The 15,197-nt window shown below is 42.1% G+C and overlaps 1 protein-coding gene across 2 annotated transcripts in view; it reads left to right on the top strand.

Annotated features, from left to right (window-relative positions):
- mrc2 (mannose receptor, C type 2) overlaps positions 1-15,197 on the top strand; it is a 50,321-nt gene that overhangs the window by 29,151 nt on the left and 5,973 nt on the right. For both annotated transcript variants that reach the window (XM_053614484.1, XM_053614493.1), the window contains exons 9-25: positions 1,060-1,164; positions 2,853-2,968; positions 4,726-4,874; positions 5,993-6,210; positions 7,436-7,578; positions 7,716-7,803; positions 7,992-8,121; positions 8,224-8,256; positions 10,506-10,669; positions 10,823-10,991; positions 11,123-11,265; positions 12,061-12,175; positions 12,600-12,760; positions 13,304-13,412; positions 13,570-13,808; positions 13,923-14,088; positions 14,601-14,750. In XM_053614484.1, the coding sequence (XP_053470459.1) occupies positions 1,060-1,164; positions 2,853-2,968; positions 4,726-4,874; positions 5,993-6,210; positions 7,436-7,578; positions 7,716-7,803; positions 7,992-8,121; positions 8,224-8,256; positions 10,506-10,669; positions 10,823-10,991; positions 11,123-11,265; positions 12,061-12,175; positions 12,600-12,760; positions 13,304-13,412; positions 13,570-13,808; positions 13,923-14,088; positions 14,601-14,750 (2,398 nt within the window). The remainder of the gene's footprint in view (positions 1-1,059; positions 1,165-2,852; positions 2,969-4,725; positions 4,875-5,992; positions 6,211-7,435; positions 7,579-7,715; positions 7,804-7,991; positions 8,122-8,223; positions 8,257-10,505; positions 10,670-10,822; positions 10,992-11,122; positions 11,266-12,060; positions 12,176-12,599; positions 12,761-13,303; positions 13,413-13,569; positions 13,809-13,922; positions 14,089-14,600; positions 14,751-15,197) is intronic.

The following is a 15,197-nucleotide window of genomic DNA, read 5'->3' as shown; positions in this document are numbered from 1 at the left end:
ATCGGCATGGTCATGAACGTAGTCTTCTGCTGTTGTAGCCCATCCGCCTCAAGGTTCGACGTGTTGTGCATTCTGAGATGCTTTTCTGCTCACCACAATTGTACACAATGGTTATCTGTGTTACTGTAGCCTTTCTGTCAACTCAAACCAGTCTGGCCATTCTCCGTTGACCTCTCTCATCAACAAGGTGTTTCCATTCTCAGAACTGCTGCTCACTGGATGTTTTTTTTTTGTATTGCACCATTCTGAGTAAACTCTAGACTGCTGAGCGTGAAAATCCCAGGAGATCAGCAGTTATACTGTAGAAATACTCAAACCAGCCTGTCTGGCACCAACAATCATGCCACGGTCAAAATGAGATCCACGGTCAGCCACGGTCACGGTCAGCCACGGTCACCGAGATCACAATTCTTCCCCATTCTGATGGTTGTTCTGAACATTACCCAAAGCTACTGGCCCGTATCGGCATAATTTTATGCATTGCACTGCTGCCACACGATTGGCTGCTTAAATAATTGCAGGAATGAGTAGGTATACAGGTGTTCCTAATTAGGTGCTTCATGAGTGTATACTACAGATGCTTTAGATAGAGATTATCTTGAAAGTATTGAAGTATTGCTTTAAGTTTTTGTTTTTGGGCTCCTGAGTGGAACATCAGTGGCTGTGAGTGCACATTGAAGGTATCTGGCTGCATGATTGTGATGGACAAAATGCACAATAGATGACTCTCTTAGAGGCTTTATTCAGTAGTTCAAAGGTCAAAGGCTACTTCTGGAGCACCAAACCATGATGAAACTGTATATTATATAAATTGTAGTAAAGAGTTGAAGTGCAGTTAAAACTCTGCAGGCGTATTTGGTTGATGCTTGGTGGTGCTACTGTACGTGGCATAGAGGTATTTACTGTAAATTGTGCAAAAATGTGACAAGACATAAACCATAAACAGAGGTTTTAACTTGTAATTGCTCTGTGTAAGTCCTTTATTTTGTGTCTCTGTGTGTTTGTGTGTGTGTTTGTGTGTGTGTGTGTGTGTGTGTGTGTGTGTGTGTGTGTGTGTAGGAAGGCCGCTGGAATGATAGCCCCTGCAATTACTCTTTACCCTCCATCTGTAAAAAAGCAGCTCAGAAGACCGATGGACCGATCCAAGACCATGGGTGCAGACAGGTACTACAAAGTTCTTTATCTGTCATCAGTCTCTTCAACGCTCTATTTTTCTTTCTTAATGTGGCTGTATTAGTATAGTTTCTCTCTCTCTCTCGCTCTCTCTCTCTCACTCGCTCTCTCTCACTCGCTCTCTTTTTGCTGAAATAAAGGATCTTTTCAGAGCTTCTGCTGCGTCATACTGCTGAAACTCCAGATGTACTCAGTCAGCATAAATGTGCCAAAGACATATTGTAAATATTGTACTCAGTCTCCCACACACACGCTATGCTTCCAGCCTCCTAACCCACAACCACATGCAATGGTGAGGAGGTCAAACAAACTACACACACACTCTCACACACACACACACACGCACACACACAAAGCTGGAAGTATTTTCATACATCTGCTAAACCTATTTCTTTCTATGACCTCACTCCTCTCTCATATTTCATTTTACTTATATATCCACTAGAGGTCCTCTTGTCGGTGTCCTTAGGCTATACGTGCCTGCTGTTGCGAATGGTTACTTGTAATCTTTGGGTATTTCCAACGTAACGTGAAAACATGGGTATGTGAAAAATGTCTCTTTCAAAGAAACGGAAGGTGGCTTCTGAATGCTGTATATTCCAAGAAAAATGGACAACAGAATATTTCTTCTGGGAAATAAAAAAAAACAAAACAATTTGTTTAATTTGCTCCCAGCAAGTGGTGGTCCTAAAATAGTTAATAATTTAATAATTTAATATTCAGTATAATACAAAGCATGCAAAGAAGTACAGCCAGTATAATGACCAGGCTTGGACAGACAAGGTAAATGAGTTGGTTGCAGTACTTAAAAAGCAACAATCTGTTGTCTTCCTCTTTTCCTTAAAATTGAGGTTGAAGTACTTTTGAATTACAATTTCACTGTGATGTGGTGAAATGATTGGTCTGGTCTTGTATCAGTTTTATCCTTCATGATGTGTGTTAGCCTAATCCTGCCTGTTATGGCTGTTATATGAAAATTTCCGTCAGAATTCCATTTTGGTTGATAACTAAGTGTCAAATTCAATTTTAACTGTTATGATTGTTCTCGGCCTGCCTAAGGGGATATTTTAGCCAATGTGGCCCCCTACCCCAAATGAGTTCCCCACCTGTGGTTTAATGCTTTAATTTTATTAGGTAAAACATTCTTTGAAATGAGTGTCTCTTCGTCCTCATTTCCTCCAGCTGAAGTGTAATATGAGCTTCTAACCAAAAGAGCTGTCAGTAGTTCAAAGGACAGAGACTACTTCTGGGCCACCATATCATTCAATTTGAACAGCAAGCATGATGAAACAGTGTGTTACAGAGATAATTTATGACTTGGACTTCATCCCACCCCACCCCGCACCCACTCCACCGCCCCAGCTTCAAGTGAGGGGAAGTCCAAGTAATGGGTGTTAAAGTCAAAGGCATAAAATACATGACTCATGTCTGACTTGAATCCAGTTCAAAACTGGTGTTAGTTGTGTGTACTCTACCAATACGAATGTTGTGTTGTTCCTACCTATTTGAATAAGTTTTGTAATCATACTCTGTGAGATCATCTGTATTAGAAGTTATTCAGGGTTATGAACGCACATCCTGTCCCTGACGTAATGTCTGGCAGACTCCTGTCTCTCTAAACCTCATGTCTTTCTATTCCCCCTGGCTTCCCTTTTTTTAAAAAAACAACTAATTTACAGGGATGGAAATGGCACAGTCCTGCCTGCTTCTGGGTTGGAGAGGAGTCTGTATCTTTCAACAGTGCTAGAAGAGTGTGTGCGAACTACAATGCCACGGTAGCTGTAATCAACAACAGGTAAAGTTTAAATATCAACATTGGCTTCTTAAACGAAAAAACTAAGCAAAGAGTACACACTGTGGGTGTAACGCAATGCCACTATCTGTATCTGTATCTATACACCAAACAGCCATAACAACTCTGGCCTGTCGAGGCATGGATTCCACCTGATCTCTGTAGGTGCGCTGTGGTATCTGGCACCAAGATGTACAGTAAGTTGCGAGGTGGATCCTCCATGGATTGGACTTGTTTGTCCTGCAACCCATAGATCCCACAGATGCTTGATCAGATTGAGACCTGAGGAATTTGGAGGTGAATATCTCCAAAGTGAGCACCTTGAACTCTTTGTCATGTTCCTCAAACCACTCCTGATCAATTTTTGCAGTGTGGCAGGGTGCGTTATCCTGCTGAAAGAGGCCACTGCCATTAGGAAATATCGTTACCGTGAAGGGGTGTACTTGGTCTGCAGCAGTGTTTAGGTATCTGGTACATGTCAAAGTAACAGTTTTCCCAGCAGAGCATTGCCCAGAGCATTACACTGCCTTCTTCCACTGCCTTCTTCCTTCTTCCTGCCTTCTTCCCATAGTGCATTCTGGTGCCATCTCTTCCCCAGTTTTTGTAGGTACTAACCACTGCATACCGGGAACACCGCACACAGCCTGCCGTTTTGGAGATGCTCTGACCAAGTCGTCTAGCCATCAGAACTTTGGGCTGTTGTCAAAGTCGGTCAGATACTTACACTTGCCCATTTTTTCTGCTTCCAACACATCAACATCAAAAAACAGACTGTTCACTTGCTGCCTAATATATCCCACCTCTTGGCAGGTGCCATTGTAATGAAATCATCATTGGTACTCACTTAACCTGTCAGTTGTTTTAATGTTATGGCTGATTGATGTATCTGTATTCAGATTTAACCGAAAGTGGGCATGGCCTAAACCCGGATTTTTTAAAATGATCCCTAACACTATGCCCCCAGAAACTTGGGAAAACACTAGAAAAAACGACTGGGGTAACCCTGTTCTCTGAGAAGGGAATGAGATGTTGAGTGAGTTTCATGCTGTGGGAAGTGCCTAGGGAAGTGCCTAGAAGTGCCTAGTATTCACTATCGCGCGTGACTAGTATCGAAAGTCCGTGTGAAATCATGCCTGCCGTGGTCAGGTGACATGGCAATTACGTGCATCGCATGACTATAAAACTGCACCTGTGAACCACACCATCAGCCTCTATTGTCTGAAGCAAAGACGCAATTCATAGACATGCCCCAGTCATGCCCTTCTCAGGGAACATGGTTACATGCAGATGTTACCTTTCAAAGGGAACTCAACGTTGTGTGAGCTTCACGCGGAGGGAACGAATATACTCACTCCATCATACTGAGGGTATGGTCTGTCAGAAGACTCCATCAATAGGGGTGTGGCTGGCCGAAATGGCAGCCACGTGGACCCTAATTGTAGATGGAGCCAACCTTGCTGAGAAACGTTCCTGTAAGAACTCCAGGACTGTAGCTGTTGCACAGTTTACTGGGTCTCACTGATGGTCCTAGTGTTTAACTAGGTCTCTACAACCTTGGTTGAGAGAAATCTATGCGCATCTTTAGTCTCAACCACATGCCATGTGAAACGTTCAGGAAAGCTTTCAAAAAAGAAATAGTGCTCCTCATACTGTTTTTGAAACCATTTAGGGTTACATCCCTAGTCCGCAGTGACTCATTATTAGGAGTGCTATCAGTATAGCGAGACCACACTAAATAATATGTGTATGCTCGACTGTAGGTTTGAGCAGGCGTTTGTGAACAGTTTGGTGTTTGGCCGTTCAGACGACCATTTCTGGCTGGGGCTGCATAATGAGAACACCACTGGCCCTTTCCGCTGGCTCACTGGAGAGCAACTGACCTACACTAACTGGAACAGAGACCAGCCAGGTACACACACACACACACACACACACACACACACACACACGCGCTCATGGAGACAGAATCTTTCCATTTCCACACCAAAAAACACATCCATTTCTGTCCAGTCCAATGAGTCATACTGGCACTGTGTCACTTTTCATGCTTCAGAAAATGACAGGCAAATTTGGCCGGACTTACCAGTTAGTTATATGATATTTAGATTGGCTTGTGGTATTTATTACCCTTATTTATTAATTATTTTTATGATCAGGCATTAAACTCCCATGTGAATATTTGCATTCTTGACTATTCACCCTATTTCAATCACTTATTTAAAGGAATACTCTAGCATGTCTCAATCTAATTTATATAATTTATATACAGTATATTGCATCTGTAGCTTGTGTTTGATTATCACTGATATGCATTTCATCACGTTTCCCTGTACTGAGAAAAGAGAAAACAACTTGCTTACTTGAAGCTCACTATAATGAAAGTCTAAGGGCAGTTGTTAAATTCTGTAAATAAATGTTTAATATAACACAAATTCAAAACTACAAGCACTACACTCAAGAATAAAAGTCTTAAAATAAGATTGACATGAGAAAAATTCCTAACAAAGCTGTTCATGTGTAGTTTCATCCAGCTTTCCAACACTGGAGCAATACAATAATCAAAAAATAAATATTCCAAGTTACGTTGGATCCACTCATTGTGCATAGCCACAAACTCTTCCCTCAAGAAAGTCCCATCTTTGAAGGGAGGAATTATACAGAATTTACAAATGTATTTTTATGAATAATTAATTAAAACATTACAAAAAAATTGGAGTTCAACAACTGCCCTTAGACTTCTATTATAAGTGAATTTTGAGTAAACAGGTTTTCCAGTCATTTCTCGGTACACCATAATGTATAAATTTTTTGGGCATAATAGCACCCATGATGCAGAAGATCACGATAGAGATCTGGGTTGAAAAGCACTGGCATATTTCTTTAAAATGCCCTTGTTGACGGGAATGGAAAAATGACTGGGATTTTCTTTTAGCATACATATCAGGACAGATTGTCATGGTCTTGTTAAATACACTGATGACTCGTCCATCTCTCTCATGGACTTTGTTATTTTTTAAACCTCTTTAGCTCCTCTTAAAGGCGGATGTGTAGCCATGGCAACAGGCCATGCTACGGGCCTGTGGGAGGTAAAGGAGTGTGTAAGCGCACGCTCTAAGTACATCTGCAGACAGGACAAGGGCTCTTCATTTTCCCCAAGCCCCCCTATACCCCAGCCCACACCCCCCATCACAGGGTCCTGTCTCCCAGATTGGAAGAGCTCCAGCACATTGCATCACTGCTACAAGGTGGGTGTGAACTTGTGGATATGTATGAATATACAGTCACTGTTCACTTGAATAGGAACACCTGTACAGATGCTCATTGTGGTGATAAAACTGACTTATAATAAATAATGACCATTAATCAGTATTTACTTAGTAATAATATATTACCTGACTATGTGAACTAACTAAAGAACATACACGAGATCCTGTTTTCATAAAAATCCACCAGAGGCGCATATATATATATAATCATTTCTAATAAATACTCACTGTAACAAAACCTCAGCAGAAGTGCTCTTGACTTGTCACAGAGCGCTTCTCAGTTATTGAAAATCTTACTAATAAAGTAATACGTGTTTTGCACGTATACGAGTTCTGTCTCTTCAAATTCTTATAGGTGGATTTCCACGACGCTGATTTATACAGTTATCCAATCAGCCAATCATGTGGCAGCAGCACAATGCATAAAACCGTGCAGATACAGGTCAAGAGCTTCAGTTCATATGCATATCAAAAATCAGAATGGGAAAAAATGTGACTTTAACCATGGCATCGTTGTTGGTGCTAGAAGGGCTGAGTATTTTAGAAACTAGGAATTTCACACATCATAGCCGCTAGAGTTTACACAGAATGATGTGAAAATTAAAAAAAAAACACTGACTGAGCGACGATCCTGTGGTGAAACTGCATTCTCTCTTTACAACCGTGGTGAGCAGAAAAGCATCTCATAATGCACAACATACTAAAACCTTGAATTGGATGGGCTACAACCGCAGAAGACCACATTAGGTTCCACGATATTATATTAGGTTAGCGAAGAACAAGCATCTGAGGCTATCATGGGCACTGACCCAGCGAAACTCGTTGAAGATAGGAAAAAAATCTGTTTTTTTTTTCTTCTGATCTTCAGCTGTAGCTTGGGTGGGCCTGTACGCATTCTGCTGGTATTCTGCTGTTGTAGCCTGGCACAAACAGCCATGCCACGGTTAAAGTCGGCAGAGATCACATTTTTTCCCCATTCTGATGGTTGATGTGAACATTAACTGAAGCTCAGGACTTGTATCTGGCCGATTTTTTTACATTGTACTGCTGCCACATGATTGGTTGATAGGACAGCTGCAGGCGTTCCTATTAAAGTGGACGGTGAGTGTATATCCAAAGTTAAGAGGTTTTGTGGGTTTGTCACTTGAACTTGTTGTTTGTGTGTGTGTGTTTGTGTGTGTGTTCTCACTGCTGACCTGTACAGGTCTTTCATGCCGGTGACCTAGAGAAGAAGCTCACATGGATCCAAGCTCATATGTTTTGTCGGAAACACGGAGCTGAACTAGTCAGCTTTGCCAACCCAGATGAGGAGACCTTTATGTTTCAGGTCCTCCATGAGGCCTTTGGGTAAGTACGTGGTCAAGTGCATGTCTAGTGCTGGATTGTATACTAATATCAATTAGACACTGGTACAAAAGTTGTCAAATGATCACAGTTGTCACAGCGTGACTGGGAATTATATCTCTTTTTGGTTGTATGCCCAGAGTGGAGGAGGATCATGAGCAGCACTGGTTCTGGATTGGCATATCACGCCGAATCAGTGACAGCTGGACATGGAGTGATGGATCTGCTGTAAGTGGGACACATGCAGTATCTCTCAATTTCTATTTGTATTATATTACAGTTCATCACATTATATCACCCACTTATCATATAAGAATTATATAAGTATTCACGTAAGTAAAACCCAAACATAAAAAGCTTGTATAAAGATTAGTTAAATATCTGTCCATTTTTTAAAATGATACGTGTCCCATCAGGTCTCGTATCAGAACTTTGGAAGGGGTCCGTATAGCTCAGCACTGTGTGGAGCAGCTAATGTGGCAGATATGAACTGGGTAAAGGCTGACTGTAATTCTGAACTAGACTGGATCTGCAAAGTACCAAAAGGTACTCTTTTTTAATATCTCTCTCTGTCTCTCTCTCTCTTTCACTCTCACACACACACACACAAACACACACACACTAAATGTGATGTTTTCTTTGATTCAGGGAAAGCTGAGGTAGAACCTGAGCCTGCTGAAGGTCTGTAATTATTTATTCTGTGTACGTTTTTGTATGCTTGTGTGTGTGGGATTATAGATGTGTATTTCTCCTTCCAAGACAACACAATACACATATTGTGTTATAAAATTAATAGAATAGATAGAATAAGTTACTGTGCAAATCGTTTATGTGTGAAAATGTGTCAAAGTGTTTTGAGGAGTCAAAGGCCATGCTTCCCAGTTGGCCTGACAGACAGAGACATGCGCTAAGGCCACACCCCTTCATTGGGATACCTTCATAAGGTACAGAGGCGACATGCTTCTCTTGGACTGGCAGGTATAGAGGCCATGGGTGCTTCTCAGTACTCAAATTGATGCTTCCTCATTTCCTCGCTCCTCCGTTTTCTAGCCCGTGACCCGGAAATCAATCGACGTCAACCATATTGAAGGACATATCAATTCTCTAATTGCACGGCGAGGAAAGAGGAGTGAGGAAGCTTCCAGAGGAGTTAGGAGCGAGGATACACTGGTGTATCCTGTGCGGTTTGTTTCTTGTCGAAAAACCTCATGCACGTATAAATTCCCCTCCTCCTTTACATCTGCCATAATCTCAAACAAAATGTCTTTCGATGATGTGATGGAATTTTATGTGAAAAATGATGAATATTCTTACAATGAGGATTGTAATTAAAGCCGCTTTCCCACTGCACGGTACGGCTCAACTCGACTCGCTTTACTTTTCTGAGCTTGCTTTTCCACTGCAGTTTGGGTACCATCTTCCACTCGCCTTCACGCAGGAATAATGTATTATCGAAGCCCTGTACAAAAACACAGTCAGGCCATATTCTAAATGCTTTTCCTGTTCACTGAACATGGACCCTATTAAGGATGTAAAATAACTGCGTTCTAGAACCTACGTAGTGTATATATGACTAAGTTAGATTCAGCTGCGACAGGAGTGACTTCAATAAATAAGTTTGGAAACCGGTAACAAGCGAGATGAAAAAATTTTGTAATTTTATCTGTAATGATATAAATGATTGCCCTGCGATGGATTGGCACCCTGTCCAGGGTGAACCCCGCCTTGTGCCCGATGCTCCCTGGGATAGGCTCCAGGTTTCCCCGTGACCCTGAAAAGGATTAAGCGGTATAGAAGATGGATGGATGGATATAAATGATACATCATTTTCAATTAATAGAATATTACCATACGCAAAGTATGTATTAAATGACACACATTTATTCAGGCACAATACAGAAGCGCTCATTAAGGAGAATTCCTTACTCCCTCAGTGCATGGATCACATTTAGTATCGGCTCAGCTCGTTCGGAACCTCGACCGAGGTGGTACTAAAAAAAAAAATTACCAGGTTCTATGCACAGTGGAAAGCCCCCAAAAAGCGAGCAGAGTCGAGTTGAGCCGTACCATGCAGTGTAAAAATGCCATAATTGATCCTTGCATGTTTGGATATGCAAAGCTGCACAAAAGCTGTGATATATTATGTATTGTTCATTAATTCATTGTTGAAGAACCCAAACATTTCACATATTATCAGTGCATTTTGCTTTATTAAGAATGTCGTTATTAATCAAGCTCCAACAACATAACGGCAGATCCCTGAAGTGCAGTGAGGAAATCCAGCTGAGCACAGTCATCAGTAATTGACGTCGCTTTGAAGTGACGCTTGAGAGAGCGAGGATATTCCATTGCTTCGATTCCTCTCTCCTCGCATCTCATCCTTGCATCCTTCCTTTGCATCCTAAGGGGGTGGAGCTAAGACGCAAGGAAAGGAAGCAAGGATGCACAAATAAGAAATGAGAAGCACCCCTAGTCTTTTTCACTGAGACTGACAGGTACAAAGGCCATGCCTCCTTCACTGTAAGTGACATGAACAGAGGCCACACCTCCTTCACTGGGACTGACAGGTACAAAGACCACGCCTCCTTCACTGTAAGTGACATGAACAGAGGCCACACCTCCTTCACTGGGACTGACAGGTAAAAAGGCCACGCCTCCTTCACTGTAAGTGACATGAACAGAGGCCACATCTCCTTCACTGGGACTGACAGGTACAAAGGCCACACCACTGCACTGGGACTGAGAGATATATAGAGCGTGTCTGTGTGTGTGTGTGTGTGTGTGTTCTTGTGATATGACACATGACATGTGTATTAAACTCTCCACAAGCTGATTACGAATCAGGTGATGGTAGTGATCGCATCTTAGTGAAAATCAAATTGAGTGAAATATGTGTGTGTGTGTGTGTGTGTGTGTGTGTGTGTGTGTAGACTCTGGTCTGGACTGGGTTGATTTCCAAGAAGCTCAGTATAAGCTGTTTGAGCATCGCTCTACATGGGGGCAGGCCCAGAGGATCTGTTCCTGGTTTGGTGGCTCTCTCGCCTCCATACATTCTGCCAGTGAGAAACAGTTCCTGGCAGGCACTCTGCGCAAGGTATGCTCACGGGTGTAAACATCCTGTAAGACACAAAATTCTAAAATGTGACTAAGTATAGTCTAGAGTTAACATAAAAATGTACTTAGTATCCTTTCTCTGTGTAACTTTTTATTTCTGCATGTGTTTATGTCTATTCATGTCTTCCTCCAGATGTCGAGGATTGAGACTGATCTCTGGTGGATTGGACTACACACATTTGAGAACGATGGACGATTCCGGTGGTCTGATCACTCTGTGCTCAACTATGTGTCCTGGGGACTTGGCCAACCTCGTCCCCTCACTAGAGACCGCAAATGTGTCCACATATCTGCATCTAAAGGTTCGACAATGCACATCTTCTTTCCGTCTTTCTTTCCCCTTCTCTCAAAAAATCTGTTTCTCAGTCTTTGTGGACACCCACATATATGATGGTTATAGCTTACTCCCTATCTCTCTCTTTCACTCTCTCAGGGGAATGGGCAGATAAAAAGTGTCATTTAGATATGCCCTATGTGTGTAAGAGAGTAAATGTAACAGGCACACCTCCTCCCACTCCGGCTCCCCCACTCATCCCAGCAGGCTGTCCTGATGGCTGGAGTCCATTCCTGCACAAGGTAAAACAAAATAAATACACTACACCTCACTCCTTATGTGTGCATCGAGCATTATTAGTGTCTTTAAATCAAATTGACCTCTTATTATGATAATATTGCCATGGAATAACATCATCGGTAGTGATTTATTGAAAATGAATGCTGATCACAAGTTGACACAAATCTTGACACAGCCAAACAATAACCAGGAGGTCAAGGTCATTTGGCTGTCTGTTTGAGAGGAATGACTTGCTTACTTTTACCTCAGTCATTTAGGAGGAGGCTAACCAATCACAGGTGTCTGTCTATTCATGTCAACACAGTAGGGAAGTTAGTGCTCCCTTCCAAGAGTGTGAAGCTACCCTGTGATGTTACCTTAGCAGCAGTCCAAAAAAAGGTGTGGCTGACATCATGTCTGTCTTGGAGAAAGCATGGTTAGTCTATGGGTGGTAGAGAGGATTGTCCACTAATCGTAGGGTTGGCGGTTCGATTCCCGGCCCACGTGACTCCACATGCCGAAGTGTAGTTGGGCAAGACACCGAACCCTAAGTTGCTCCCGATGGCAATTTAGCGCCTTGCATGGCAGTTCTGCTACCACAGGTGTGTGAGTGTGTGTGTGAATGGGTGAATGGGTAAAGCGCTTTGGATAAAAGCGCTGTATAAGTGCAGGCCATTTAGTCTTCACACTCGCAGATTAGTAACGATTGTACACTAGGAGGAGAGAATGGGAACTGGCAAATGGCAAAATTGGATGTAAAAATGTTCGAATCTGAAAATATGTACTGTATGTAATTTGACTCCATTTATTTCTGATAGTGTTATAAGGTGTTTGGGAAAGAGGAGGCGAGGCGTGTCACATGGTCTGCTGCCCGGATGATGTGCCAAACTCAAGGGGCAACACTGGCCACAGTGCCCTCTCACATTGAGCAAGGTACCAACACACACACACACAAATCTATTATGTATGAAATCGCAACTGTTAAGCAAAGTACAATTGCTGAAGCATTCAGATTATTTTAAAACACCATCACACCATGTTCAGGCTGTTAGTGTTCACTTTAGCATTGCTCTATATCCAAACCCTCATCGTGTGAAGTACACACTCTTATATTAAGAGGTCAGATGGCTGGCTTTCCTCTTGCGATACAAAGCATGCTTAAGATCTAGAGTTTACTTGTGTAGATTTCTTGAATGCTCAGGCTTCCTTCCTTTACATGAGCATGGTTTGGATGCAATCCAAATGTTACCTAGAATATTGATATATTATATATTATATAGATCTTTCCGTAACAGAGATTATTTTACTGCTAGCGAAATATGTGACGTAAAGATCTTTCTCATCCTCGGTTCTGTAGCATTCCTGGTGACTCTGCTGCCCAACTCGAGTTTTCATCTGTGGTTGGGGCTTACCTCAGATTCTCAGGGACACTTCAAGTGGGCAGAGCCTGGTTTACTTAGCTATACAAACTGGGGCCCTGGGGAGCCAGTGAACAACAGTGGACAAAACAAAAATCCGGTATGAAAAATATATATATATGTCATGTGCATAGTACCTATAAACTAAAATCTATGAACTAACGATACAACGATGTATGGTTTTAGTATATGATTAAGAACTAACAGTACTTGGGGTCAGATGAGCAACACGGTTTATTACTGATTGGTTACTGTGTCACACATCATCCTAGTGTGCTGATAGCGTGTTGTGATTTCCTCTTCATCACTTTCATCAACTGTTTGATGTTCCAATTATGTAATTATTTATTTTTGCCTCGTCTTGCCAAACCACACACTTTTGTGCTGAACGTGTGACTGTTGCCACTGTAACCGTTGCTGGAAAACAACCCCAAGTTGTGTTGCTTCCTGTTTGGAGCAGTTCTTATTTACGAATGTACAGTCCAAATTGCTATTTACCCTTTTTGTCATTTTTACTTTTCTGATTATTTTTTATTCCTTTATTCTTCAGTACATTTGGTCAATTTTCCTCACATGTGAAATACTTACTATTTATCTCTTTGATAACTCCATCTGTTATCTTTTCATGTGTGTGTTTCACTAGACGAATTGTGTGGTGCTACTACACGTTAGTCCTCACAGAACCACGGGAATGTGGGCATCTCGAGGATGTGAGTCAGAGAAACATGGCTACATCTGCATGAAAAACAAAGGTAACTGTTACACATCTGAGTACCGATGTGGTTTTTTCATTAGATTTAGTATATGAAATCCCGTGCTTGTGTTGTTTTAATAATCATGATAAATGGGCTACATATGTTGAGGGCTTCAATATGTAAAGAATGTGTGTGTTTATGTGTTTTGTGTCAGACCCTGCTATTCCCCCTGGTGTGGACCTTCTTCCCCCTGTTGCTGAGGGCCAGCTGGAGTTTAAGGGCAAACAGTACCGTGTGTTACAATCTCGGCTAGACTGGGAGGGGGCCCTGCATGTGTGTGAGTCTGTTAATGGTAGTCTGGCGTCGGTACAAGACCCACAGCAGCAAGCGTACCTCACACTCTTACTCAATGTCCTCCGCAAGCCTGCCTGGATTGCACTACACAGTGACGGGGTGAGTGTGTTTGTGTGTGTGTGTGTGTACGTGTGTGTTCTCTGCGGTCTGCAAATGCCATGCTACACGTTTAAATGTCAAGCCAAATGTGTAAATGACACTTTGTATCTCTAGGGCCGTGGATACAGATGGCTGGGCGAGGAGGAAGTTACTTTCAGCAACTGGCGCGATGGAGAGCCCAATCTGATGGCTGGGTGTGGTCACATGACCATCAGTGGCCAGTGGTCTATGTCATCCTGTAATGCCAAATTGGACACAACCATCTGTGAAATGAATACAGGTATGGTGTTTTTAAAATCGAAAATGTATATTGATACCAGTGTAATAGTGCGCTCATGTCATGTCAGAGTTGAGGTAATTACAAGATCCTGGCTGATAGAAAGCAATCACGTCTTCATAAACCTCGTAATTACCAGTTGAGGACATGCTGGCACCACGCTATCTGACTAAACAACAGCAGCAGCTTCCAAAGTGAATGAAATTAGGAGTATTATGTCAGGAGAACATTCTCCATCATCTTTTATCATTGACTGTATAATAAATAGTACAGTATCACTTTCTGTCTAAAAGACATTAAAGGATTACGTGCATTTCTGTAGTTTAATTTATTAATAACTAATAACTAATTTATTTTGTCAGAAGACATGAACAGCTCTGAGCCATCACCTTGTAATTACTGTAATTCTGATATGACATGATCGTACTTTAAGATTAGTCCTCATAAAGCTAGTTTAGCACTAAGAACACAGACAGTGTGATATTTTATGCTTGCGACACCTTGTTCTCTGTCAGAGCGAGCAGTAGATCACAGGTGGATGTATCCGGGTCACTGCCTTCAGTCAGTCGGGAACTGGTCCTGGGTTCCATTTAGAAACCACTGTTACGCGTTTAACCTGAACCAGCTGCGGCTACAGCACGAGGCCGAGCACACTTGCAAGAAAGGTAACGCGCGCACATGTACACACATAACAACCACTCTTGATCACCCTAATTAGGCTCTGGTAGCACACAACATAATTGTGTAATTGTGACTTATGATCTGAGCCTTAATCTATTGGTTAACAGATTTACCCTCCAGGTACACCTACAGTGCCATTAGTAAAGAGATCCTAATTTATAGTTACAATTAGGATCAGAGGGCAGCCAGATAATAAGTCAAATACAACGATTTGCCTCTTTGAGTGGAACACGTATTTAACACTTTTACCACAGTGCTCTTGAATCCTCAAATCTGATTGGTCAGAAGGTGTTTTCTATAGCAACAGTGCTATCTGACAATACTGGGTGGGCCAAAAGTTTCCATACATAGGGGGTTATGTTTGCCAGCACCACTGTGGTTGTTCCTTCGTCAGTGGATGTTCGTGGACGTCCACTTCTCGGTCGGTCTGC

This window comes from Ictalurus furcatus, chromosome 2 (assembly GCF_023375685.1).
Source record: "Ictalurus furcatus strain D&B chromosome 2, Billie_1.0, whole genome shotgun sequence".
NCBI lineage: Eukaryota > Metazoa > Chordata > Actinopteri > Siluriformes > Ictaluridae > Ictalurus > Ictalurus furcatus.
Note: the sequence above shows the minus strand (reverse complement) of the source record. Positions and strands in the feature narration are given on the sequence as shown.